The following is a 27,145-nucleotide window of genomic DNA, read 5'->3' on the forward strand; positions in this document are numbered from 1 at the left end:
ATGAAGGAATTGGCTTTATGTTTTGTTTATTAAGCTGTAAGCTTCTAACACTCAGACAGGAATTCACAAGTTAACCAGGTGAAATAAACATTAGATAAAAATGTACATTTTAGTTGTAGTTTTAGTTTAGCATCATTGACCCTTCAATGAGGGAAGAGGGCAGAAAAAAATATTTTCTTAATCTTTACCCCCCCACCCCCACCCCCTGGATTTGGATTTAGCATTATGGTAAGATTTCTCCAATGACAGAGAGCCAAAGGGAACTGCTTGGGTCTGGAGGTTTCTGTTCTGGGGTACAGAAGCTTTGGGGATGGGGGGGTGGGGGTTAGTAATTGGGTCTTGTGACTCTTGTCAGCTGTGTCTGAGAACCATAGTATGACTGTGGTCCTTTTAAGTCCTGGAATCTCAGGGACAATGGCAGACAGCCTACCTCCTTCCTTGGTCAGGTCCTCTTCGTGAGACTTGGCGTAAACTTGCGTTCCATCCACAGATACCACGTCTTTTTCTTCATCTTAAAAATAACGTAAAAAGAGAAATAATGATCATAATCTGCTGCAAGACAGCCCTACTGATAATGTACGCTCCATTGATATTGGGTTGGGTTTCATAAACTGATAAACGAGAAATGTTTGGGAAAATAAAGCTGTCATTAGTTCAATGTACCTACACTGGGAAACATCCATTAAAACTCAATATTTACAACATTTCCGCAGAGCAGTGTATAAAAATGCACAAAAAAGCACGCCAACACAGCATCCTGGCATGTGCTTTTTACCCTCACGAAATGCATCACAAAAAACGTTTGGCAGACCTTTTTTTTTTTAATTTTTCCTGTTAAAATTTTAATTCAAAAAGTACACCAGCTTCCTGCCTGGCTCAGCTGGGCTTCCTCCATTATTCCCTCCCCAGGGACGCAACAACAATGTGCTGAGTGTGACGTCCCACAGCGAGGATAAAAGCTTTAAAACACTTAAAACTTTTTTTATCAACTAATTTTGAAATCAGATGATAATTTGTCGGTGCATAGCTCTAATCTAGTGACGACAGGAGGCCAGATAGGCAGCCGGTCGTGGAAGCAAGGAATTCTGGTCTTTCTGCCAACGGCCAGTAATTCCATGAAGAAATGGCGGGTCTTACGAGGAAACAACCATTAGGGTGCTGGGTTTTAAAAATTAACAGTTATTGGTGTGTCAGTGTGATTCTGAGTATAGACAGACTTTGTGGCACTTTTTTACTTGTCTGAAAATTTGGGTAGATTAAAAAAGAACTAGAAAAAATTACAAAAAAAAGGAACAAAGCAAAATTTCATCAAAATACAAAAAAAATATCTTGAAAAAAATAAGTCATGGAATTTAGGTCATATAAAATTTATTATAACTCCAAATGTCTTATCTACAAAATAAATTCTGAAAAATCTTGCTTTGCAACACTGGATTGAAAGAATTTTTTTTAATTCAAATTAAATTAAAATCTAAATTCTGAAAATAAATATACACAAGTACACACAGGCAAGCTAAAGAGTCCATGGGCCTATCATAATTAATGTAATTAATATCAGATGATTGTAATAAAGCTTATAACCATTTAACTGCTATCAATCAAATCTCTGGAGGGGGGCAGAAAGAGACACAATAGAGAAGTTGTTCTGAGAGGGAGGGATCAGTAGATAATGACAAAGAAAGTGTTTAATTAACCCTAAATGGGTCTCCCACACTGCTCATACCGACTCAACAGGACAGTACAAAAAGATCAAGTGTCAATTCATAAGAAACAATGATAACACTTTTTAAAAAAAACTGACTATTTTATGCAAAAAGAAAAGTAAAACATTAGCATTAAATTCATTCATCTTGTACTAGATGATGAATCCAGCTGAATTAGAATATTTTCATTGATATATATGGGAGTGATGGATGTTTTATTAACGTACATGCTATTATCAAATTTAAGGTAATTAGCCCTGAACTCCAGCGTGGATTTCCCTCCTTCTCGTTAATATCTTACTGATCAGAGAGGACTGTATAAAATTCAGCGTAACTTAATATCCTTGATTTTCAAAACAAACACGCACAACCCTCACTACTGAACACAGGTTTAAATTTTCTCTTGTGCGCTTTTTCTCTTTTTCTTATCAAACGTCTATCCACTTTCTTGTAAATCTCCCCTCAGCACCCCCCTCTGGTTTGGGTGGGCCACGAGATGATGTTTCAACCCGAACTTTTCTCCTATTACATGGGTACATTTTGAACATTAAAAAAAACCTTCACTTCCATTTTTATTTCTACCCTAAAATAAGCTGCATATGTATAGGATATAAAATATAACACATTATATCTCCTCTTTAAAAACTATTACACATTAAATATTCTTCACAGAGTTCTTTTACAATCCTTACAAGGGATCAGATTTCCTGTACATAAATCAAAAAAAAAGTCTTTAAAGGAAAATGAAATTCTACACAATTGGCCTTTTAAGCTTCTGATAATCTCTCGCACATTAAGGCTGTTGGATAAATCTGATCACAGCGTTGTTAACAGATCTTCATAACATTGTTAACATCACTAGAAGCAGTAAAAATGTGACTATTATCACCCTCGGAATCAGCCAGTCATATTTGCATACTCTACGCTCTCACAAAGACTGGACCACGGAATATGGAGAAATATGACCGAGCTATATCAGACTTCACTAGTCGAGATACGCACTCGTAGATAATCATCGACTCTGTACCCAAACAAAATACACCTATGAAATCGGAGAGAAAAGAAAAAAACTGGAGGAATCTTAATACCCTCATGAAATATTCACCGATCCTAAGGCGTAGTGACAGTCATGATTTACTTGACAATATTAGAACTCAGATGCTTGTCTTGTAACAACTTATTAAAAAGTCCCATGATGCTACTGAATGGTAGACATGTTGTTTAGGGTTTACTTCATTTATCTCCAAGCTCCTTCTAATTAAATCTAATAACATCGACCGCAGGCCCCTATATACAAAATATCAGGTCAAAAATATTAATTAAACACATTCTTTATAAAAAGTATTAGGGAAGAATGAAAATTTATAACAAGCTGAACTCAAAAACATATAATTAAAGTCAATTTATACTTTCAAGAAAATTCTTCACTGGTAATCTAATGAATATACGAGGGCTCGAAACCAGAAACTGAGAAATTGAATGTATGTGCAACAAGCACCTGCAAAACGTAGAAATTTCAGGAGAAACTAGGTTAATATCGACAGAATTGACAATTTATGCATCATATAGCAAAATAGAAAAAAGAAAACAAAGCCTGGCAGAGATGATGCAGTCCTGAACATTACAAGATAGGCTCAAGTCCAAGGCTGGATTTGTCGAGACGATGCGAGGATAATTATTGCATAATACACATCAACTATTAAATAACAAAGATGGTGTCACTAATAACTGTAAAATGCAGCAACTACTGAACGAGATTCTATCTCTGCAGTAAAACCATATATAGTGTGAGATGTGGAGTACAAACGACCTAGATGACATTAATTACTGTTAATTGAACATCAGAAAAATGATCTTAATGTATCTTTGTCTAAATCTGTGAGGGATTTAATCCCCCTACTGTTGTGTCACAAATTTTAAAGTTGGTGTCAAAAGCACAAAAAATCCAATGCTAAAATGGTATTTTTATTGAAGTTTTGGTTGAACAGTGAATTTTTAAGTGTGATAATTGTTATTGTGTGAAAGGAAAGTCTAATCCGGGTGATTTTTACTTTAGATTTGTATCCAAATTACGAGATTTACTTTGACAAGAAGAGCTCAGACCTGGACAGTAATAGGACGTCAGATTTTGTTCCGTTTCTTTGGCCCAGGTATGGATGATAATTAACGCTGGACTTGTAAATCCCCCGACTTACGCAGCCCTGACAATAAAACCAGGGTCAACAGGTCTCAGAACCTGACCCCTTGTGACTAACATAGTCAAATTCATTCAACATCTAACGCTGGAATTTCAGATGAATTTTTTTTCGTCATTCCTGAGGATTTTTTTTTTGTGGATTAATCATCAGATCAGAGAGAATTGTGAATTGGATATCCCTGATTGGTGTTGCTGTCTCTCAGCAGCTTACTGGGATATCAGCTCTGGTAGCTACGGAAAACTCAACTCCCCCTTCTCCGTACAATGTACATATGTCATCACCCCGAGGAATCCAATTTTCCGACTCCTTTTTGTATTTATATACATCCCTGATTAATGATGATTGTGATAGAAATCAGATCTCTGAGCCCGACAAATCTCAGGCCACCATTTCTCTACTCAAGTGGCTCTCAGAACCTTCCTTTTTTTCTAATGGTGTTGTTTTAGCTTTCACAATGACAATTCGTAAGAATGTGTACCACACTCTGAATGGGCTTGAATGACATGCCCTGTAGGTATGGGATAAAACTCTGCGGATTTTATCAGCCAGTTTCACTCAATAGTGCCAAAGAAATATTAAAAGTCAATATTTTGATAAGATGGCAGAACTGGGGACAAAGAGAGCTGAGCCTTTTGTGGTGGACTGAGGGCCAGAAGCCCTCAATGGAAAAGAATGTTTATTTATAATTATCCTTCTAAATCTGGCAGTCCATTGGACACAGACCAGGGGCTTCATTTCCTCCTCCTCCCCGCCATGTGTTTATAGAGAGACTTCACATTGACACCGTGTAAAATAAGATGACATGCATTTACATTTTCTCCGACCCTCTACCCCCCCCCCCCCCCAATACCACTGCACCTTCAATGAATAATTATTAAGTCTTCACAATGCCACCAAAATTTCTCATCACAGACAAATCAATACAGTGCGTAGCTTTTTTTTTACTAACTACCTCCATTATTTTTAATCTTGGTGTGAGGAATTTAGTTAAGGGCCACACTGTTGACAATGGGACCCAGTTTTCCAATCAAAGAAATGAGATTAGGCATTGATACAATGGGAGAAAGACTTGTTGATGCTGGACTCTCAAACTCTGTGGTTCAAGGAATGAAAAGGGGGCTAGTCAATATAAAGTTAATAATAAAAGAATAAGATTAGCAGCCACTTCTGATCTGGGCTGTGACACCTTATCATGATCATGTCTGGGCCTAAGAAAACACAGGTCTTAAATATGAGTTAGTTACCACATTTAGAAAACATTTATTGTACAAAAGACTCATGATGCACTTAAAAACTTTTTTTTTTTACATAATTAAAGAATATACATTAATATTATTTTGAAGTTTTCCAATATAAAGATATTAAAATTTCTTCTAAAATTAACAAAAATTATGAATCTAATTCAAATTTATATGCAGGTATACTTGACAGGTTTGATTTTAAAGCTAACAAAATTGACACCTAAATGTGACAATGCTAATTCATACTGAAAAAAGTTATGGCATTTAGATCTTTAATATCTCATGCTGTAAATCATGACATCCAAATAAATTAAGTTTTGAGAGGTGCGAGCAACACGGCTGCCATTTTATCACAAAAATAACGGCAAAAACAAAGGGTGTCGCAGGCGACTGACGATAACAGCTTATCAAGTGTGTTTGACTTTCTCAACTCGCGGACCCCTAAACGTCAACTCCACGTCTCAAAATGTACAAATAATTGTCCTTCAATTGAATGTGCAAATGTTCATTTTTGTTAAATTAGCAACTAGATGTTTGAAAAATACTTAATTTGGGCTGAGGAACAGAAATAGATTTGAGTTTTCGTCTTTCTGGCCCCTGACGTCGCAGGTATTGAGTGAGTCGTGTACGACAATCCTGGAATCCAGTGTCGCGAGAGGAAGATTTTGTTTACACACAAAAAACGGGGGATTTTCTTAAATCCAGCTTCATCTGTTACCAAATTTTTTTAAAATCCATGAAGAAATATTACTTTTTTCACAGAGTAATGAGTTAAGTATTTATAGCAATATTTTATTTTTAAAATCATTCGCAGGGTGGTTTTTCAGGGACCAATTAAAACATAGATGCAAATTCAAAATCAGCATTTTACTTAGTCAACTAAAAGATCAATAATAAAAGTTTAAAAACAAACTGATAAATTTATAAGAAAATAAGCTTGAACCTATTAATACAAAAAAACTAAATTTTTATGAAAATAAGCTTGAACCTTTAAATACAAAAAAAATGTCATTCTACATGATTGGCCTTCCTAACTGTTAACCATTACAATTCAGTCAAGGATAAACTGCTATCAGTTATGACAGAATTATGATGGGTCTCTGTTAATGACCCTGACATCCCAGCTGGCCAATAAAATCTCACCACAGTCCAGTCAGACTGATCAGACCAGACTAAAATGACCACCGAGAGAGAGGCCATAAATCTCGTAAATTATCACCTCTACAGCGGGTCAGCTAAGGAGAGAGGGGGGGGTTAAGTCAGGAAACTGTTAATGCCAACAAGACATTGGGAGCAGGGTTAAACCAAGGAAACTGTAAAACATTAACAAGACAGCAATAACAATAAATGATGCTCAGTGGTGGATCCAAAAATCTTGAAAAGGGGGGCCCAACCACTCTTGGGTCAGGGTAGGGGTCCACCGCCACACCATAAAAAACATTAATTTATCAAATCTTGTGTATATTTTCTTAATCCGCGAGTAGTTCTGATAGAGCAACCTTGGATAGGAATAGCTCCAAATGATGCTTCAATAGAGCAACTCTTGGAGATTTGGAGATTAAGTAATACCATTCATGGGGGCTAATTGAATGTGTAACAAAATGTCTTAATTAGAGCATTACTTTATCTAATAAAGTCTTTCAGTCTAAAAATTTCTTTTGGCTCTACTAATGTAGTAAATTTTGCTTCTCATTCATCAAAGAGCTCTCTCTATTTCTTTCTAGTATCAATATAAAGTTATTATGAACAGCTAGATTGACAAGAAATAAGTTTTTATCATTTTCGAACCCTAGGGTGCTCCCCTCCCACTTCCCCTGCACCAAACTCCACCCCTCAAATAAAGAAGACCCCTTCACTAAATGTGACCTCATTTCTATAATTTTCTAATCTTTATCCAAACTCCCGTATTTGTTTAATAAACAGGGAAATGGTAACACAATAACACTCCATCTGAATCAACAGACCCAGGATACAAGAATAATTACCCCCCAATCCCTCCACAAACCCCTCACGTCAAAAATCCGCATCAGCAGAATCTTATATCTAAAATAATGTTTGTTTTTCAGCCTAAAATTAGTCTCGTTAAAACGTTAACAATTTGTGAGAATAACGAGGCCCCATTTACTCCATTACTGTGATGGGGATGGATGAGGAATACGAGGGAGATGGACAGGAACTGACCGAGTCCAGAGGAAGGGCCGAGAATCGGGTCAAGTCTGAAATAATTGGTTCCAAATGCTCCAATCAGAGACTTGTAGACCGAACCTGGAAATATGTTCAGTGACTGTTTATGACACAAGAAATCTGCAATTTCCTTTCCATATGTAGTCCAGCAATTGATTTTCCATCTTCTACCATAATAACCTTAAAACCTTTCCTCAAGTCCTATTATCCGATGAACAAGTTGATTCCAGTCGATTTTTACAGGAAATGGACATACTGATGATGGGAATTTTCTCTGTGTGTGTAAGCCAATTAGGAACAAGAAAATGCGGACAAGAAATGTTTATCACCCGGCTTATAGCATCTTATTGCCACCACAAGCAGATTCAGTCCAATTTACCAATCTTTTCATTAATAAGAAAACCAAGAGGATTTCCCCTGGAAGACTCCGGTCAGAAGACTGATTCACTGTCACGTTTATACAATGACTAACACTCAGTTACTGCAAAGGATAGTTCTGGTCACTAACAGGTGTTAAAAATTAAATTCAAGTTTTCAATATGCAAAATATTTGACATTTTTACAAAAGCTAAGTGTGTGAATGTGTGCTGGGAGGGGGTGTCCAAATTTAATATGTACAATTTTCTCTTTTGTTTCAAAAAAACCTCAGACAAAAATAAAACCCAAGAACATATAGATTTTGAGGCATCAGCTTAGCTTACAAACCTAGGATTTCATTTTTACAAGACTAATTAGTAAAGGGAACCTTATTAGTCATTTCCAGATGAAGACTGAGACATTCCTGATAGATCAATTTCATCTGTTGTCCATTATAAAAATGGCCATCTAACTTATAGCTCTATATCCCCCATCCATCACTGCCCAGACAAACCCAGAACCACATCAGTTTTCTGAAGAACACTTCCTTTCTTTGTCAAACACATCAATAGAAAAACAAGACAGATGGACCCTAACAAAGATTTTGATACACACAGAATCCAGTTTTGCATAAGGCAGACTTTAAGATAATGGAGGTCATTTCCCCTTATTCACAAAGCACATTGGCTTATAAACATAAAATCCAAATTGATTCTTTTTGACATTCAATGAAGTCATCAAGTGAATTTCTGCCAATGAAGTTATCTATATGATCCTACAAGAGGTTGTTCCCCCTTTTAATTTAACATATAGGAGTTAGCTCCCTTCAATAAAAAATGTTAACTTACCAACAACGATTAGTGTATAGTTAACACTGATGCTGCCGAATCCGTTGGTCGCTTTACAGACGTATCTCCCAGCATTCTCTACTTCTATCTGTTTAATCCGTAAAGACCCGTCCTTTAGCACTTTATGATTTTCCCATAATTCATTTATACTTTCACCGTCTTTCTTCCATTCTATAAATGGAAACGGATCTCCTTCCACTTGACACAGTAATTTTTTCGTATGATTCACTTTCGCTATTTGTCTCCCTTTGCCGTCACCGACATATTTTGGAGGACCTGGAAAAATCAAAACAAAACATTTATAATCGAGATATTAGTCATAATACGCAGCATACCATGTCTTCTATAATGTCTACCTCAAGGCTTTATAAATGGCAGAAACTGGGTCAAACAGAATTAATAATTCTTGTACCATAAACCAAATCATTAGTGAAGAACAGGACAACTGACTTTCCTGTGATTATAAATCTGTGTTTTTGTATTGATTATAAAATATTTCTTCTCTTACTCACAAAAAAAGTCAACTTATTCATTTATGTAATGTCTGTTACATACGTAAACTCAAGGAAAGCTGATAATCTGATTGAGAAATGACAACAAAATAATTAGCCAGGCAGAAAAAGACCTAGCAGAAGAGGCCTATCATAGAGATGTCATGTGATACTTGATGACAATGTACATAAGCTTTTCTATCAATACGAGGACCAGGTCTTGTTCATTTTTGGGGGATGTTTTACAGAAGGTTAATGGTTTGAGTTACAACATTTCCCCATGTTTTTGTTATTGGACAATAGCAGGTGCCCCTTATTCAATCTCTAACAGACACCAGTCTTCATTTCTGTTTAATACCACACAACACATGTACACCTCCATTGTACTTTTATCAATTTAAAACTTTTTTTGTTACATTTTTTGCTCCGATACCGTAACACAGGCTATCTCTCTCATCAGTGTGCACACGTCTTACTCTAATTCTTTTCATTTTTACTCTCGAATTCCCAAGTTTTAGGATTTGGAGCCAAACCAGGCTTCGACGGTGTTAGTTTTTTGTATATGCTGGAGCCTTAAGTGGCCAGAAATGCCGATAATGTGTAAATAGCCAATTATCCTTTTCAAAAACTAAAATTAAAAAGTTGTGTAACATGATGGAGCATGTGCTATCTGAGAATTACAACACTTGAGAAGCTGCTAGTCCTTGTCAGGTGGTGTAATGGAAACATCCCTCCCGCTTCATAAAGCGCCGCTCACAAATCATAATTCTCACCAATAAATCCGAGGGGGATGGCAAATGCAGTTTTAATGTATCAAAAGTTTAACAGGTTTAAGTGCAGGCAGCAGGCATGGAATGCTAGCCTGGCTTCCAAGGAAAACAGATTTCCTTCACCCATGTCACGTCCCTGCCAAAGATAAAATGGTCGACCTTGTCAAGTATAATGGATCTGTCAAATGAAAAGCTTTAACATTCTAATACACAAAACCAATCAGTGACTGAAGTCATCCACTCTAAATGGGCCCTGTTCTGCAATTCATTGCTGCTGTTTTAATATTCAAACCTTTAGAAAGCTATTTACTGCTGATAGCTAATAGAGAATATTTCTAATTTATTCAAGGGTTTAATAGAGTTGCAGTGATTATCGGCCTGCCAATATTGCATGTTCTCAGCATGTAGACCTTTCTGGCATTTATACACAGCCTTAGCACCAGCTGTTCTGGGGGACCAGTCATTATTCCGGCTATGTTACCAGCTGTTCAGGGGACCAGTTGTTATTTTGGCTATGTTGCCAGGGCTGTCAGGGAAACTACTCCAATCAGTTTTAAGAATTTCTTGTAACTATTAAGATCTTAATGCAGTGGTAATGATTATAATGGGTAACTTGTGTTTTAGTTTTAATGGGGACAAGTCGCGGAATAAGGCTGGGAAGGCGGAAGATTTTTACATTGTCTGATGGAGAGAGGAGGGGAGGATATTCCAGGGAATTACGTTCATACAACTAATGGTGTCTCAACAATTGTCTGAGTTTAGTTTTGAAAAGCATAAATGCATTTCAATTAATGCCTTCTTTATTGCTGATTTACAACTGAATGACGGAAATATCTAATTTATGATAAAATGTGATGGACAACAAAAAGAATTTTAAAAAATTTTTGAAAAAAAATATTTTAAAAAGGTAAATCTTCAATTGTTAAGATACGTAAAGCTTAGATAAAGAAGAAAAATAGGGAAGAAAACAGTTATCATTCAATAATTTAATGATTTCAGAAAACTTCCTGCCTCACACAGAACAAGGAGGAAAAAAAATCACTTAGGATATCAAAGATGGCAGAACTTGATACCTTACTCAGAGCAGTTATTGTTTGGAGTTTCTAGACTTGAGCTAATGGCTCCTAAATGATATTTAGTAATTAATACCACACATCTCCCCACTTCATACAGATAGCCCCCCCATCAAAGTAAATCTGGGCTGTTATTATTTGATTGGGGGACCCCTCACCAGCGCTTTCTCTGCTGATAAAGATGCCTCCTATACTGTTAACAGAGCAGTGCTTTCTATGATAAAAAGATGTACAGATTCTTCCACTAAGTTTTCATATAAATTGCTTTCTAATAGTAAATATGTGTAACTACTGTTTGGGATGTGAGCATGGTTTCTCCAGAATTTTGATAAGATTTTATGGTTACACAGCGCTGTTTCTGGGGGGAACGTGATATTGCTGCCTTACATGACCAGCGGCCATTACGGACTTGAGTCATTTACTAATTGGGGTCCAGTGACTGGTCAATGAGTGGTCACCGTGAGTAATTAACCCTTATAAGCCTCCAATATTTCCTCTGTTTAATTAATCCCCTGGTCTCAGATTCCCTTCCCTGATGTACTAGCTGCCAGGAATTATGTCAATATACTTTTCTCAGTAGTTTTATGAACCAGCAAGAATTAAAAACCTATCTTTCCTTTAACATACTAATGCTGACTAGTAAATTCTTCCATGTGAAAAACCCTTTTCAATTGTAAAATGATACCTTTGGAGAATGATAATATTTTGCAGCTGCATTTATATACTACTATTAGATTATAAAAATTGCAGATTTATTTTTTCCTGCACATTAATTTTACTGTAAACAGTGTCACATTTTAAGATTCCTATCTTGGTGTAGCGATACATGTCTGTTCCCATAATTCCCTGGTGTCTATACCCCGTACCCAGTATTTATCACAATTATACACCAGTCTACAGCCCTAGCTTTGATATGGCTTTCCTGGCATATTGAGCTACTTTTTTCTTCATCAGAGTCTGCAGCTAAGTATGTGTAACTGTGGGTATCCCCCTAATTCGATTACCCAAGCCTCCTATCCCCTTAATTCATAGCTATATCAACGTAATTCAATTACCAGAAGAACCGTAATTTTTTTCTTCGTTTTTTACTGCTACATTTATCACAACATAACATTCAGATCATAAACATGCTAATCAAATTTCTTGCGATTCGATTACTGGAAATTATTTCTGTACCAGGCAGACATTTCAAGAAAATTAAATGAAAACAATAGCTTCTAAAAAACATCACAGGAAAAATCGGGAGAAAATTGGTAATAGTGCAGAATGGCACAGCTATATAACAATGCCGATTATTTGTCTAAATTATTTGTCTGCACTTTGATTATTGCTATATACCCACACATTTCATTCTGCTAAAGTTAGATCATAAAATACCAGTTATCTGTAAACTTTGGCATCTCTTAGTACTAAATGCTACACCAACACAAAACCAAACATCCCTTAGAACAACATAATAACAAAAAAACATGACAAGTTACACAAGAACTGCATTTATAGCTCGTTAAAAACACCACTTATTAATAGAGCCTAAACAGAGCCATTTATCCCCAATACCAATATTTTTATGAAATAAAAATGTCTCAAGAACTTAAAAATAACACTGGGGACCTGTGCTGGCCATAAATAATGCATTAATCAGCTTCCTGAGAAGTAAAAACCCCAAACAATTAACGGGATGTAGCTGTGTTTGCTTCACCCCCCACTGCTCCGCGAAAGCTCTACAACATCCAGAGTGTATAAATTTGTCAGTTTCTGTTTCCCTGTACAGATCTTGATGTTTAACCCTCGTCTGTCATTCCAGGCCAGGTCTCGGGAGTTCTGTTTCTGACCAACCAATGACAAACGGCCTTAGCAATCGCAGGGTGATGAAAAAGATCGACCAACGAGGAGGTGATGAAAAAAGTTCTTGTAACTCGTGAACAAAAGCATGGTCCTCCTAAAGATCAGAGGAATTCATGTAGAAAAACACACACCTAGCCGGAGAATCAACGCTTCTCGCAGGTGCTTAAACTTAAACACCTAGATGAATGAGCTAAAACACCAAAGGCCAATTCCTGGAGAAATTACAGTAATTTTCTACCTTAATAAGATAATTTTTACATCAAGAATTGCGTGAAGATAAATGCGCATTTCCAGGCCGTTACACACATTCTGTTTAACTCTGTGGTAGTCTTTGCTAGAGCAAGCATTTCATCCCATGTTTGTCACAGTATGACCTTGACCTTTGACCTTGGTTCCCATCACCATACTGCTTATTCCCACCCAGGTAGAAACTGACAATGGGGCGCGATCACGACTCACTGTCACTACAATTACACCATCTGCTAAGCATCCAGAATTCCTTCTCTTTTTTTAAATTTCATTTGTCATCCATCAAATAACTTGTTTGAAAAAAAATAGACCAGGCGGAATTGATAATCCTATTTCCACAGCTGCAAAAGTTGCATTTTAATTAAAAGAAATAAATTAACAAGCCTAAAATAATTAACTTTTATATACTGCCCACATCTGAGAAAATATAAAATTTTCAGATTAACTTTTTTGAGAAATTAAAAATAAATTAATTTCTACATCCTGCATGGTGACTCATAAGTACTAATTAGTCACTAAATTATACCCACATTTCTCATTAGCAGGATTAGTTCTAACATTTACCATTATATTTGAAAAATCTAAATTGTTTGGTTATGAGTGTAGAATTTAAGAGCTTTAATTTTGTAATTAATTTGTTTCAGTTGTTGATGAGAATATCCAAAAAGGGGGCTAAATATTGTCAAGTTTTAGAGAAAAAAATACATGTACATCTTACTGAACAAATACCCTCAATGAAATTTTGACCAAGAGTCCTCTCTCTCTATTTTTTTAATTAGTTAAGAAACACTTCAAGGAGACCATGCAAGCTAGATTTAGAACAGCAAACCATAAATTACCCATTGAAACAGGAAGATGGGAAGGTATTGAAAGAATTAATAGAATATGTCTTTTATGTAAAAATGATCTTGGTGATGAATTCCACTATATTTTATGTTGTGAAAAATTAAAAGATGAAAGAAAATTGTACATTCCGAAATATTATTTTACAAGACCAAATATTATCAAATTTAATGAATTGTTTTCTTCAAAAAATGTTGGACTATTGAGTAAACTCTGTTCTTTTATTAAAATTTTAAACGAGAGAGTCAAACCTCCAGGTTAACATCAGTGTAAACATATATGGAAATACTTGATTATAAGCACACTTTGTATATCATATATATGCTCACGCATGTATGTATATATGTTATGATAATATGTATTGATCTCTGTGTTGTTAAATAACAACCAAAGAGATGTTAATAAACTGGTAAACTGGTTATTTGCCTAAGGACAGTAAGTTTTTTTATTGAAGGATTTTTTTCTGTAGATAAATAGATCCACTTTTCAGATTTTAAAATATTTTATTTATAAGCAACAAACTTTAACATTTCTTTTTACCTGAAAAATAAAGTTTAAAACAAGATGTTCATTGTTTTATGAAACATACTGTTCTGAAAGTGTTTTCACTAGTCATTAGTAAAAAGACAAGAGATGGGCACACAATATTTCTCCCGTGTATAATTGTAACAAACAAGAGATGAGATATATAGGTGTTGATGCAGTGTAAATCAGCTGTAATGGGTGTCGCCCCGCGCTGTCCTACAAACGGAGCAACAGTAGCCCCCAGACACCACAAACATTCCTCTGTCGTCCATAATCATTACGTCTTTTTAATTTGATTAGACATCATCATAAATATCCCCCTGCCACATCTTAAATCTACTGCAGGCCAGTGTACAACTTTTCTCATTCTCTCATATATCTTACATAATTCTCTACAAAAAAACACAGCTCTGGATTTATCAACTTTTTCGCGGCAAACTTTCAGTGATTCATGACTCAAAAAGATACAATTTTCCTATCTAATATTTGCTTGAGAACATTTTGAATGCTGTACAATTATATACAATTGACAATTTTTTGGAGGATTTTTTTGCTCTGGGTTCGAGACCTGACAGATACACCATAGATACGGTTCCTAAATATCCCCCCACCACTGGTTCCGATCAGGAACATCTGCCATCAGAACAAGAAATGAAACATCTGTCCCAACCTAAGAATGTTTACATTAACTACAATATTGCCTCCATTTATTACAATCTGACATATCCAGTTTATATATACTTTTTATCTACGGCAACTTTACGCGGCATAGCTGACGATCTATGTAGATATCCCAGGACCCCTTTTATTCGGACATAAGGCGACCATAATTTGATTTTTAGTTTTACGGATTTTTTTTCAAGAAAGGTCAAGTTGGAGGACGAAAAAAAAAAAAAAAAAAAAAAGACAAAAATCATGCTAGCAACGACCTTTTTCACAAATAAAAAGTCACACATTTCACTGTAGCATAAAACAAAACAAAAAAACAACTTACAAGATATGTTTTTTTTAATATTAATACACATTACATGTATAAATGTTGTTATTTATAAAAATTACAACTTTTAATTCAAACATTGTTTAATATGAGTACCATGTAATATTTGAAATTATAAAAATTTAATTATGTTCTTCACTGTATAGTTTGCACATTCATTTGAGTGTCATTTGAATAATATTCAGGGTAAATATCGAAGTTTAACTAGGCAATTAAACGAATTAATAATATTCTGCAGACGGTCTGAGTTTCCAGCTTTTAACTGATGGATGAATGGATTTTTCTCATTATGAGGAGCAAGAGAATTGTTTCCTGGATTTAATAAAGATCTGAAATTGAAGAATTGGAAACCTGTTAGCCAAACTTAAAACTTAACACATTTTTTTTATGAATTTGATGGATTCTGAATGTGCATTCTTTTTTTTTTTACTCTTAGTACATATGATATCAATAATCAAAGCATTAAGTCCTGTTCCAATCTGCTAATATTATATTTTGAAATTATTGTTTAGCTACATAAATTCGAAGAAGTCTTCATAGAGGTACTGTCAAGTTGCTCTGCAGTTTCAAGGGCTTTTATATGCTGGTGTTGATGTAGGATTTGCTAAACTGAATCTCATAATCCGCGGTGTTCCCTCTGCAGACTCTTTATTAGTTACCTGTACTTGCTTTCATTTCCTCTTTAAATTAATAATAAAGTACTGGTCCTGATCACCGTATTATTTATGGAGGAATTGTTTTGTTTTAGGCGCATATAAACTTGTTTGCAGCAAAGTATCAAGTAAATTCAATCGTTATTTACCGTCCTTTTTTGCAAAATTTCCACAATCTCTGTCTTTGATAAAAAACACTTTTTATGAGGAATGAGCAATTCTGCATTACATCTGGTAGCAGTTGACACCTTGATTATCACCTGTTATCAGTGGCAATAAGGGATCATGACCGCCATTTTTTTTTTGACTTGTCGGTATTTTACAAATAAATTTTAGCAATTAAAAAAATAGAGAGAGACATGCAATGGGGAGGGTTCAGAATTGGTAGACTCTCGATAAAATCAAAGTTGACAGCTCACCTTCTTCTACCATTCTGCACATGTGTTTTTTTTACGTTTCTGAAATTTTGAAAAGAAAAATTCCGATTTTAATTATTTTACTGCTAAGCTGGTTCTCAAGAATATTCTGTGAATTGAAATAATTAATATTATTTATAATATTCAATAGATGTTTTTATATGGTCTTCAAAGAATTTTTATATAATGTTCCTTCACACAATGTCATTATAATTCCACAATCTTATGGTAATTAATAAATGTGTGATTCAAAGAATAAAATTCAGATTTATGCATGTTTTAAGGCAGCGTCAAAAGAATATAATTAACCACAAAATGCAAATTTCCAAGATATACATGATTCATGTTGAAATCTCTGACATTTTCCTTCTCTGCTTTGCCTATTTCCGACCAAAGTCAAATTTTTCATCTGCCAAATCAAAAAGAAGGCCTGACGTCTCCTTAGATTTTAATCTTATACATTAAGACAAATATCCATGCAAATTAATATTGCAGAAATTATTATTCCTAGTCAGGCCTCTTAGAAAATTAAGGTGGCATAGGACAGGAAGTTTGAATCATCTGTTACCATGGTAACTAATGAATTTACTCATCACTTGACCAGCGGTCACCTGAGAAATCTAAGGTGACAATTATCGTTTGTTCTCTTCATCCCCTTCATAAACTCTGGACAGGATTACAAGAAATCCTGATGAAAAATTAATCTGCCTGTCGCTGTCCGCTGGTGAAAGCTTGAACCTTGTAAATGGCCGTCAGGGGGAGAACATTGTTATAAATATGTGTAAAAATCTCTGGCCTTTATATCAACCAACAAAAAACCTCCTCACAGATCTAGTGCAAGTCAATTAAATAGAAGAATATATGTACAGCTAATTATTCACAATTTAGCACAACTAAGGCTTGAAAGGGAAAATCTGTGTACAGAACAAATATTTGGACATAAAAGTTCTCCTAATTTTATGACAGAATTTGTTTTATTTTGACATAATCCATTGACCAGTCAGATATTATAAATGACATATCTCCACAAACGTTAATACAAAGAAACTACGCCCCAACCTTTAAACTTTCACCACAGTTGTATAAATATAATGCACTGAACAAACTACAGTGAACGACAAAAAAAAGGAGGAAAATCTTACTCTCGGAGCCTATGGGCTGTAGTAGGTGCTTAAATGAATGATAGTCACATTAAAAGGAGTCATTACCATCTACCACAAAAATATCAACCATTTACAAGCTTTCTCTTTTCTTTCTTTTTTTTTTTTTGTAAGAAATTCTGAATTGTTTCATAAATTCAATGAAAGCTGAATTAGGCTTTCTATATAAATAAAACTGTGAAAAATGTTTTTTCGTGATTCTTTTTAAAACTCTCTCTTTTGTAGTAGGATTTTTAACGGAAAATTGAACCTTGACTTTGTAAGAATGTGCTTTACGACCTGCACTGATCTATGCCATGTTATCTTATTTTGATGTTACCCTAATCTTTTACTTGAAATAAACTTGATCAAGACAACTTGTTTGACCAATCATTCGAAAAAACAGAACTAAATACAGAGATTGTCTGATGAAGAAAAAGACAACAAAAGTATGCACTTATTCTACTTTCCCTCCGACAAGTAGAAAAAAAAATTGTCCTAGGCTTGAGAGCTGCTAGAAATGGAGGCTGGAGTGTCCATTATGTTTCATTACCTCGAGAGCTCTGTGAGAGCCTGAAGTATTGACAGCACCAGAGAGAAAGTCTCAAGTACTCCTAACGCTGATTCTAAAGTGTTCATAATGCAATAAGGATATACCGCAACAGTCATCTCAGTATTTTACAAGCTTCAAATGTACTTCAAATTGATTTCCTAGTACTTCCTAAATGCTTAATGTAAAAGATGTATTGGTGCTGACTTTCCTTATACTATTCTATGGATGTGAGTAATACTTATAAAAAAATCTCTTAATTTTGTCTTCCTGTACAAATTATCCATGCTGGTATTTTTTATCCCAAAGTTTGGTGGCCCTGTCCCTGTTATCGCGAGGCTTTACAGCTCGTGGCAGATTCATGACTTTTTCCGAAGATTTTTAAAGTAAAATATGTGGTGGTTAAGTGCCGCATTTGACAGTACCAAGACGCAGATTGCTCGCCATGACAAAACACAGTGTCCAGAACTGCCCTGAGAAGCTTTACATTGTATAGCTATGATATTATATCAGTAAAACACTCGAAAGAGCCAGATCTGCACTCTGTCACTGCCGATTTAATTGGCTAAATATGAAATATAGACTAACCAGCTGCTAATTACTACAACTAAAAAAAACACGGATGTTAAAGTGATCGAGGAATATGGGAAAATATTTACCATCTAAACAGCCTGAAAATTCTGACCAAAAATTGCACACAACAAAGTTAAACTAACAAAACTTTCTTTTTGATAAATTAGTCTTTCTACTTTACTTTCATCCAAGTTTCTACTAAAAAAATTATCTGATGTTTAAACTTAATTTATGGTCATTTAATAATTTTACTAAATGACATAAAACATGTCCACAAAAATCTGTGTTCCTTGTCATTTGTCAAAATTTATCAGCAGAACCTTTTGAGATGGAATGAAAATGCTTGTTATTTCTGTATATTACAATCTACAACACATTTAAGGGCAGTATCTATCTTATCAAAGTAAAGCAATAATGAAATTTTTTTTAAAAAATTCATGTTTCTTCAGTTGTATAGTATAGCCTTGGGCAATATTTATTAATCATCCAAATATTTTGAATTGTGTCTCAAATGTACTTATCAGAAAATGACTTATTAAAACATATCAAAAATTTAAAACGAAATTCACAAATACTAACACAAGATTTTTTTCATCTTTTTTAGAATTCAAAGTTTTTTGGATGCCTTGAAATACTACAACAATGGCAATGGTATTAAATGATTGTCATGTCAAACTTAATTAACTTATATCTTGAGGGCATTATACACCGATCACATGTCATGAAGTTTCACAGTTTTACTGAAAACTACAGGAAAAGAAAAATTCAATCTGACACAAATTAAAGTAATTATAGCCTATTTATTCACATGTCAGGGAGGAAATCACACCGAACGATCAGTATCAGCTAAAAAATATATATTGATTTTGTGGCATGAAAATTTATACTCTGATTTTAGACTTTTAATTTAAAACTCTTAATTATAAGAGGGTATAGCAATGACACACACAACCTCCAAGGTCACAGTTTCAGGCCCCTATATTCTCTACCTTTCATCCACCAACTGACATGTTAAGGCACTTTTTTTCTTTCATATTTTTCAATGAATAATTTTCCCTAATCGCATTAAATATTCTAATACTAGGTTTTGCATATTTTTTCATTTGGTATTCACAGAGAACAAGTCCTCCAATTTAATCCTGTATCTTGAGTTTGCAGGGACAAAAATTTGCCTCAAACAGTTAAAACTTGTACTCTTTGGAACCACATTGATTTTGTTTAAAAGTTAATTCAAAAAGTTAATCTCATTTACTGCACTAACAACAGGCATTCAGGGGAAACTCAACAGCGTATGAAGCGACAACGGGATAGAACGAGAATCAATAGCACTGCCCGAAAGAGAGGGACCAAATACAATTAAAAACAGTCCCCCCAACAAAAACTAGCCCAGGGTCATCTAGTGAACTCATCTCACTACAAATTAACAAATTCCCAGAGAAAAAAAAACCAAATCAAATAAACACAAACTGCCCTCGTTCCTAAAGCTGAAAGAAGTTATAACTTACAGCACAAAATCTCATTTACCAATAACACAGTCTACTTAAATTTTGGTTTCTTCAATTATTTAATATTTGTTATATTACGGTTGGATTCCTAACAAAAAATCTAGAGCAATCCCCCTGGTTTCTCTCATTAAATCCCCCATCTGCTATTTACAACATTCTGGGCCTATCACAAAATACCTGTAGGATGCAAGAACTGAAAAAGGTAAAAATTATACCTAGAATAAATTGTGATGTCCCTTGATATACCTTTAGATATTCGCTGAATTAATTAGAACCTGTTGGAGAATGCACACCTGTGATGTGGGTCCAATTGATAATTTAAGAACAAATGGCGGAAATTAGATCGTAAATTAAAGCAAGGAAAAGACCAGGAAAGGTCAAGCGAGGTCAGGCACGCTCAAACAAGAAGAAATGGTATACTTTTTTTACCTGCGAAATTGACACGTTTTTATCATGACGAATGCCTATCTAATGTCAACAAACTAACAACTATCATTCATTACTGCAATTAAAACAATACAATTTTAGGGGATCGCAAAATTAAATGAACAGTCGGGGGACATATTCCAGGGACAACTTACCTAGTGCAGAGATCGTCACCACAGTGGATACCAAGACAGCCAAAATCAGCATCCTCTCGAATTTATCTAAAACAGAAACACAAATTTTATAACTTAATATTGCTTTCAAGGAATATTGTGTAGCAAAATATACTACTAATAAATAGACAATTCTACAAGTAAACACACTATCTAGAACGTGTGACCACCTTGTCCGCGCGGTACTCATGCCCGGAAGCTGAGTATTTCCCGCCAAATTGTCAGCGGGTGTTGATAGAAAACTTTTTTTTTTTATTTTTGACTAATGTCATCATCGTGTTATTCTAAACTTCAACATTTCCACTCAAACTGACAAAAACAAACGTTATGGCCACAATGCGTTAATTCAGCACTTTAATGGATTATTGTAATATATTATAACGGACGCTAAACGTTATCGCTGTGTTCAGAACTATGTTCGCTACATTAAACGAACATTATTTCCGTCAAATCGATTTTCCCTTCTGCAAATTAAAAATCGGCATTTGATTCTAGCGATGTAAATTCACATGTCAAAAATCTGCCCAAGGCAAAATAAGTCAACATTTTTGTGTAAAAAGAAATCTGCGACAAAATGAAGCAGCAACTGCATTTTTAATAATACCATGATTGAGTTTTGAATGTGGTGAATTTGACGGACTTTGAATTTGACTGACCAGGTTTAATTATTATTGCCAATCACGGCCGTGCCGCGGACAATAATGTACCTGTATTATTCGCCATCCTCCAATGACGTTGTATCGCCGTCCGTGCCTTTCTAGAGTCTGTTCACTTGTTATTATCATATAAATTAGATTTTGGCCAACAGAATATTTGGATTGATTGACCCTCTAATGGAAAAATTCGCTCGTCTAATCAAAATATATACATGTTAAAAGATACTACAGAAAGAGAAAGAAAGAAAGAGATTCGAATACTCAAGAAATCAGCATGGAACATATATTCTTTCGTTCAAATCGATAAAAATATTTTCTTGGCGGCGAAAAACTTACTTGAATTTGAACACTTGTCGATTTCCATGGTAAATCTGACATAAGGAGGGATCATATTAGAAGATAAATCAAAGCCAGGGTTTCATCACTATCCCAAACAGTGTCAATTTCCACATGCTTCCCTAAACTCGATAAGACATAAATCGTGTTCCTGCACCCGTTAAAATCCGACAAATGTCACCTATAATTTTCCTCTAACACCAAATTAACAGACTGTTGATAAACAATAAAAACTCTCCACCTCAGTTCTCCATCAAGATTTAACTGCCAATGTCGCGTGCGGCTTCAGTCTATCTCATTCACAAGGGGGAGGTACTTCTGTTGAATCCAGCATCGGTGTTAAAAGGAAATCTTCACAAAAGAGTTATGATAACCCACTATCAAACACTGTTATTTGGTTGGAAACGTTTACCATTTATAATTATTCTTTTTTTTTCTTTAAGCGTTCTAAGCTGTCGATTTCCAGCGTTTCGCTTCCTAGTCACTTGACAAATAACATTCAGAATGTCGCTAACCGTCACTCAAAAGAAACGAATTTTTCTTAGTTGTACAGAGCGAAAAAGTGGGCGGGCCCAAATGCAATGTGTACACATGCTCCCCGTGAGAAGAATACTCCCTCCCAAATGAATATTAAATCTTTATGTTTATGTTACGGATATGGACTGTTATTTTGTACCCAGTGTATCAATAGGAAGTTTATCTACAATTCTGTCGAGTGTAAATGTAAAGATGTTTTTTTCAGTGCGCTCTTTGACACCCGTTGTTCCGTGAACCTATTGTCCATTACGGTGTTTATCTACATTGCCCTCTGATCCTAGGTCGTTATTTTTGTAAACATTATTAAGATGGCCCCGATTACTTCATTAGTTAATCTGATTAGAAGGGCATTTGATATACCCACGTCGAAGGCTTGTTCCATGTTTTACGTGCTGTGCAAGTTTATTTTAAGCTCCAAAATGATAATAAATAGTAGGCCACTGGGTGCGAGAGAGACTCAGAGAGAAAGGGGGAGAGTGTGGAAGGGCTGAGGGTTCCAGTATAACTGAGAGGGAACAACTTTACAAAATACAGAGAATAAATAGTTCTGGTAAACTTTAAAAAAGTTAAACAAGAAGAGATGGCAAATTAAACCACAGTCCAGAAAAAGTTAAAGAATAGCATCTAATTCCTTATTTGACTGCGGCTCAATATATACCCAATTATTACTTAACCCCTGAAAGTGGCATTTCCTCTAGTAGATTACAGAAAGGCGTTTCGTCAACACTTCAAATGAATTTCAGAGTAAATATTGTCCTTTCCTCGCAGACCAGTATCAAAGCTTGGTAAACCCTGTTACATCACACTCACTGTATATACACAGTGACCATTCTCTGGGATTGACCACGGATTCCTTCACAGACCAGCTCCTGATGACTATTCTTGTAGGGAAAAACAGTCCGCGTCTATTTTTGGACACAACAGTTGTTTGAGAGACTTTAAAAATTTTAAGAATTAAGAAAAATATTGAACATGTTGCTGCTTTTATTGACAGAATGGAGAAGTGGTCAATTAGAGAATGGTTTTCAATGACAGGAGCAAGAAAACTTACCTATGTCGGTAAATCCTAAATGTCAATACAAGACAATCAGGGCAGACTCCAGAAGTCCCTTCAACTTATGTTAGTCATCTGTTATTATTAAGTTTTTAATATCTAGATATTTTCTAAGTAAATGTGCATTTAATCTTTTTCCTGTTTGACAAATTGCATTACATGATCGTTGGACAAATTCATGCCAAAAACATGTCCAAAATGATGTAAAAATAATTTCAGTGCGCGCCTGTGGGATGTCAAAAGATTAACTTGTTATATCAGGTATAGAGTTTTTACGACAAAGGAAACAAATCTATTATCTCCACTGACAAATAACATCATATTTTGACAGATAAAACGAATTACAAAGTCTTCTGGGTATTTTCATCTACAACTAAAGCCAGGCCAGTGCTCGCTGAACTTGATTGGTTGTCACATCAGCCCAGCCCGGGGGACATGATGATCCGAATGACAACAGGGACAACAAAGTTCGGGGAAGTCTTATGTAACACGAACGTAAATATTGATACAATTAATTGATTTACTCGGGTTCGGAAACAATACAGAGAAAACAGGAAATGCTTCTTGTTTTGAATAAAGGGAGATAACGCGATCAACGCTTCCAGATAAAGGGAGATTATCTAACGACACAATCGCCTATCACAGTAATAATACTCTTTTATATACACAACAACTTTAAGGGATAATCTAACATGTTTCTTTTATCAAAAGAAAGAGAGTTTTAGAGAGAGTAGATTTAGTTTTGGTGAAATAATAGTAAAGATTCTTTTATGGATGTCAAATATTTTCGCTCGTGTGTAGAAGTTTATCAGGAAATGTTTTCGCGTGGTTGTATCGTGACCTTTGTTTGACACAACAGGACAGTTATTCTAAATTACGCTAACATGAAATAAATGTGATTTTCATGTTCATCGTTCGCTAACAAGCGGAGTTTGACATTAAACACGTCTGTTGGTAGTAGTCAGGGCGAGCGACTAGCGCCAAGCTTTTTTTAAATGATAAAAACATACAAAAAATCCTAGAAATATTGTTATAAGATAAATATGTACAGATGTATGTAGATTTTCTAAGTCATGTGACTTCAGTGCATGTATAAAAATATAAAATATAAAACAATATGACAGACCAATACTTATTTAAATATAAACCCTCCATTTAGATGTAGTATTCATTAATGCTGGATATTTCCAATTTATTATTTTTTATTTATTTTATTTTTTTCGAGTACAGATGTACACGAATTGAATTCTTCTGTGATACTGCCCATGCGTGCTCTTATAACATTCTTAAACTGGTAAAGTGTGTTTCTGACCGTTTTATACCCTTACATTATCAGAATTAATCAATTACAATCAATTCACTTCATCATTGCCTATACCATTATAACTTGTCATTCCTAATAGCCCAGTTAGCTTTTTTAAAACCCTATTTAACATTTTAGTTTATCAATGACACATCTATAGAACTGTCAAAATTTAACTGAAACCTAAATTGGCATTTTTTTCTTTTTTAAACGCAAATAAAAGCCACAAAACTATTGATAAATATATACACTAACCGTTATCGTGCTTATAATCCATGATCTGCTTTCTAAGTATAGTGTATTCAGACCCAAAGAAATAAAACTAATAAAGGCAGTGCCCGGGTACCTGTGTGTTTTTTATCTCCCCTTGACCCCCATCAAAGTGACATTAGTCAAATATGAACATGTCATCTAAAAATCGAATTTCAATAGACGCTGATTAAAAACTGTTCTGGTGTCATATACCGTTATACCAATCAAGGCTGGTTATAGCGTAATTAACCTTCGTTCATTAACACCCTATCTCCATTGGCGTAATTAGGTGACCAGTTGTTATATACCGTTATTTCCCAGGTATAACGGTTTTCTTTAACGGAAATTAATCATAAGTGTGAAAAACTACAGAAATTTATTGGAGAATTTTACCGATCTGTTTCATTTTTCTCCTATAAGGAAGTCTGCATCTATTTCAATTTTAATTTGAAATAATAATTTAGAGAGAAGTTTTTACTCACCACTTTCATCATTTTATATTTCTATTAAAGTTAAGAGTTCGTATATTTTTTAAAAAATTGTGACAAGAGACATCTTTTCCTTTCTCCTGTCATTTATAAAAAAAAAATTCAATTAACCTGGGACAGGATTTAATTTTTTCAATAAATCAAAATCCTAAGAAATCTGTGTAGTTTTTTGGCTTACGACAGGTAATTTCCGCGTACCAGCGTACCAGAGGATGAAGGATATAAATCTAGCTCTGTCGTAACTCACGCTTCGCCCCCCGCCTATCAAGACCTGTTTGTTTAGCTTTTAAGTTCGCGGACTTTTTACAAAGGTTTACAGTCTCTAATAGCTCCATTAAGATAGCTCTATAGAAGCATGTTTACCTTGCGGACAGCCGATCCAATATAGCCAGAATTTACTCCGTTACAATGTGTAGAAGACTCTCAATACACTCTACCTATTGCAAACTTCCTGGCACCCTATAAGTCACTGTTTTCCCGAACAGCTGCGCGGTCTGTCCGTTAGATATATTGGTACAGGTATTTTTTCAACAGGTGAGTTGAACGGAATTCCTGATAAAACGATTTCAAAACTGAAGTTCCATTCACATTCGCTAGGGCCTGCTCACGTATTAAATATCCATTATACAAATAAAGAACAAACAAAATTAATTATGTCACCCCAAGGTTGTTTCTCCGTGAAAAATAAAATCCCTGGGCACAATCAAGTCTAAAGTTAAAATCTCCATAGACTCCGGGATTTCTTCTTCTTGGTCAACTGAAAAATAGCAAAGTCCAGAGCGATGACAACAAAGCTCTCATGGCCGTTAGAAGTTTCCACGTGATAACCAAATACCAAGTTAGTTTAGATGTGGCCAGGACTAGCGGCTTTACCAGTGAAGAAAATTATCAATAGCTGGCCTAGATTAGCTATCGGGACCCTATCTACCCCAGCCTGCCGTGTAATGTAGAGGACCGTCAATACATGCACGTCATTTCCAGGCGCAATATTTTTTCGACGGGTGATAAATTAAAAAAATTGGAGATAAGTTTCAAGGTTTTTATTTATAGCAAAGCCAAGGTGTTTTGACTGAGATCCGTATTTTGCAAACAGTCCATGGTCTTCGGACTTTTGCGGAATTCGTATTCCAACGGCTAGACGGCATCAGGCCTGTGACATCCCACTTATCAACAGTACACAGTGTTTCACGTTTTTTCTTCATTATTAAACTCTTCAGTCTTTGCTTTATTAAAATATTTCCGTCTGTTACATCATAGAGTTGTTTAATATTATCCTTTCCTAGACAATGTTCCCTTCTTAATACCTGTGGTATCAGAGCAGGCGCCTCGGTACCCAGACACAAGGCATCAACTTTTTCTTTAAAAATTAATACGTCCCTGTTTAACTTACAATTTTTTAAATAAAAGAGAGAAGGGGGCCGTGGGAGGAATACACATCATACCGATGTATCAGGGCAGAGTAAGAAGTAATTACATACATGTTATGATGAAGGAGGGAACGATCTCAACAGAGGTACACGGGGGTGACTCTAATAACATAGCAAGGCTTTAAATAATATACATTACATGTGCCTGTTTTGAGATCCGCGCCTCGTACGAAGCTGATAATTAATTTATCTGCTTTGAGATCCGCTCGCCTGCATGGAGATAAATGCAGATATTGCTTTGACAACGATATTTCATAAATGTCATAAATGTGCTTTCAGTCCCTTGCCCAAAATGGATTTAACATGAAGTACTTTGTTAAAACTGAGCTCGTC

At 35.1% G+C, this 27,145-nt stretch overlaps 2 protein-coding genes across 3 annotated transcripts in view; one reads left to right on the top strand and one right to left on the bottom strand.

The window, feature by feature from the left end:
- The window catches only part of LOC134238455 (fibroblast growth factor receptor-like 1), a 31,666-nt gene extending 5,455 nt beyond the window's left edge, over positions 1-26,211 (bottom strand). The window contains exons 1-4 of one of the 2 annotated variants that reach the window (XM_062720580.1): positions 25,749-26,211; positions 20,742-20,807; positions 8,532-8,807; positions 431-511 (exon numbers count right to left, since the gene is read on the bottom strand). In XM_062720580.1, coding sequence (XP_062576564.1) covers positions 431-511; positions 8,532-8,807; positions 20,742-20,793 — 409 coding nt within the window. In that variant the 5' untranslated portion in view covers positions 20,794-20,807; positions 25,749-26,211. Of the gene's footprint in view, positions 1-430; positions 512-8,531; positions 8,808-20,741; positions 20,808-21,751; positions 22,278-25,748 lie in introns of those variants that run through there. The other variant, XM_062720579.1, reaches the window with a different exon arrangement.
- LOC134238456 (peptide methionine sulfoxide reductase MsrB-like) overlaps positions 1-27,145 on the top strand; it is a 110,161-nt gene that overhangs the window by 23,173 nt on the left and 59,843 nt on the right. The gene's annotated exons all lie outside the window — the stretch shown is intronic.

The sequence above is a fragment of the Saccostrea cucullata genome, unplaced genomic scaffold (assembly GCF_032062105.1).
Source record: "Saccostrea cucullata isolate Sc308-1 unplaced genomic scaffold, CSIRO_AGI_Scuc_v1 ctg279, whole genome shotgun sequence".
In the NCBI taxonomy this organism is placed as follows: domain Eukaryota; kingdom Metazoa; phylum Mollusca; class Bivalvia; order Ostreida; family Ostreidae; genus Saccostrea; species Saccostrea cuccullata.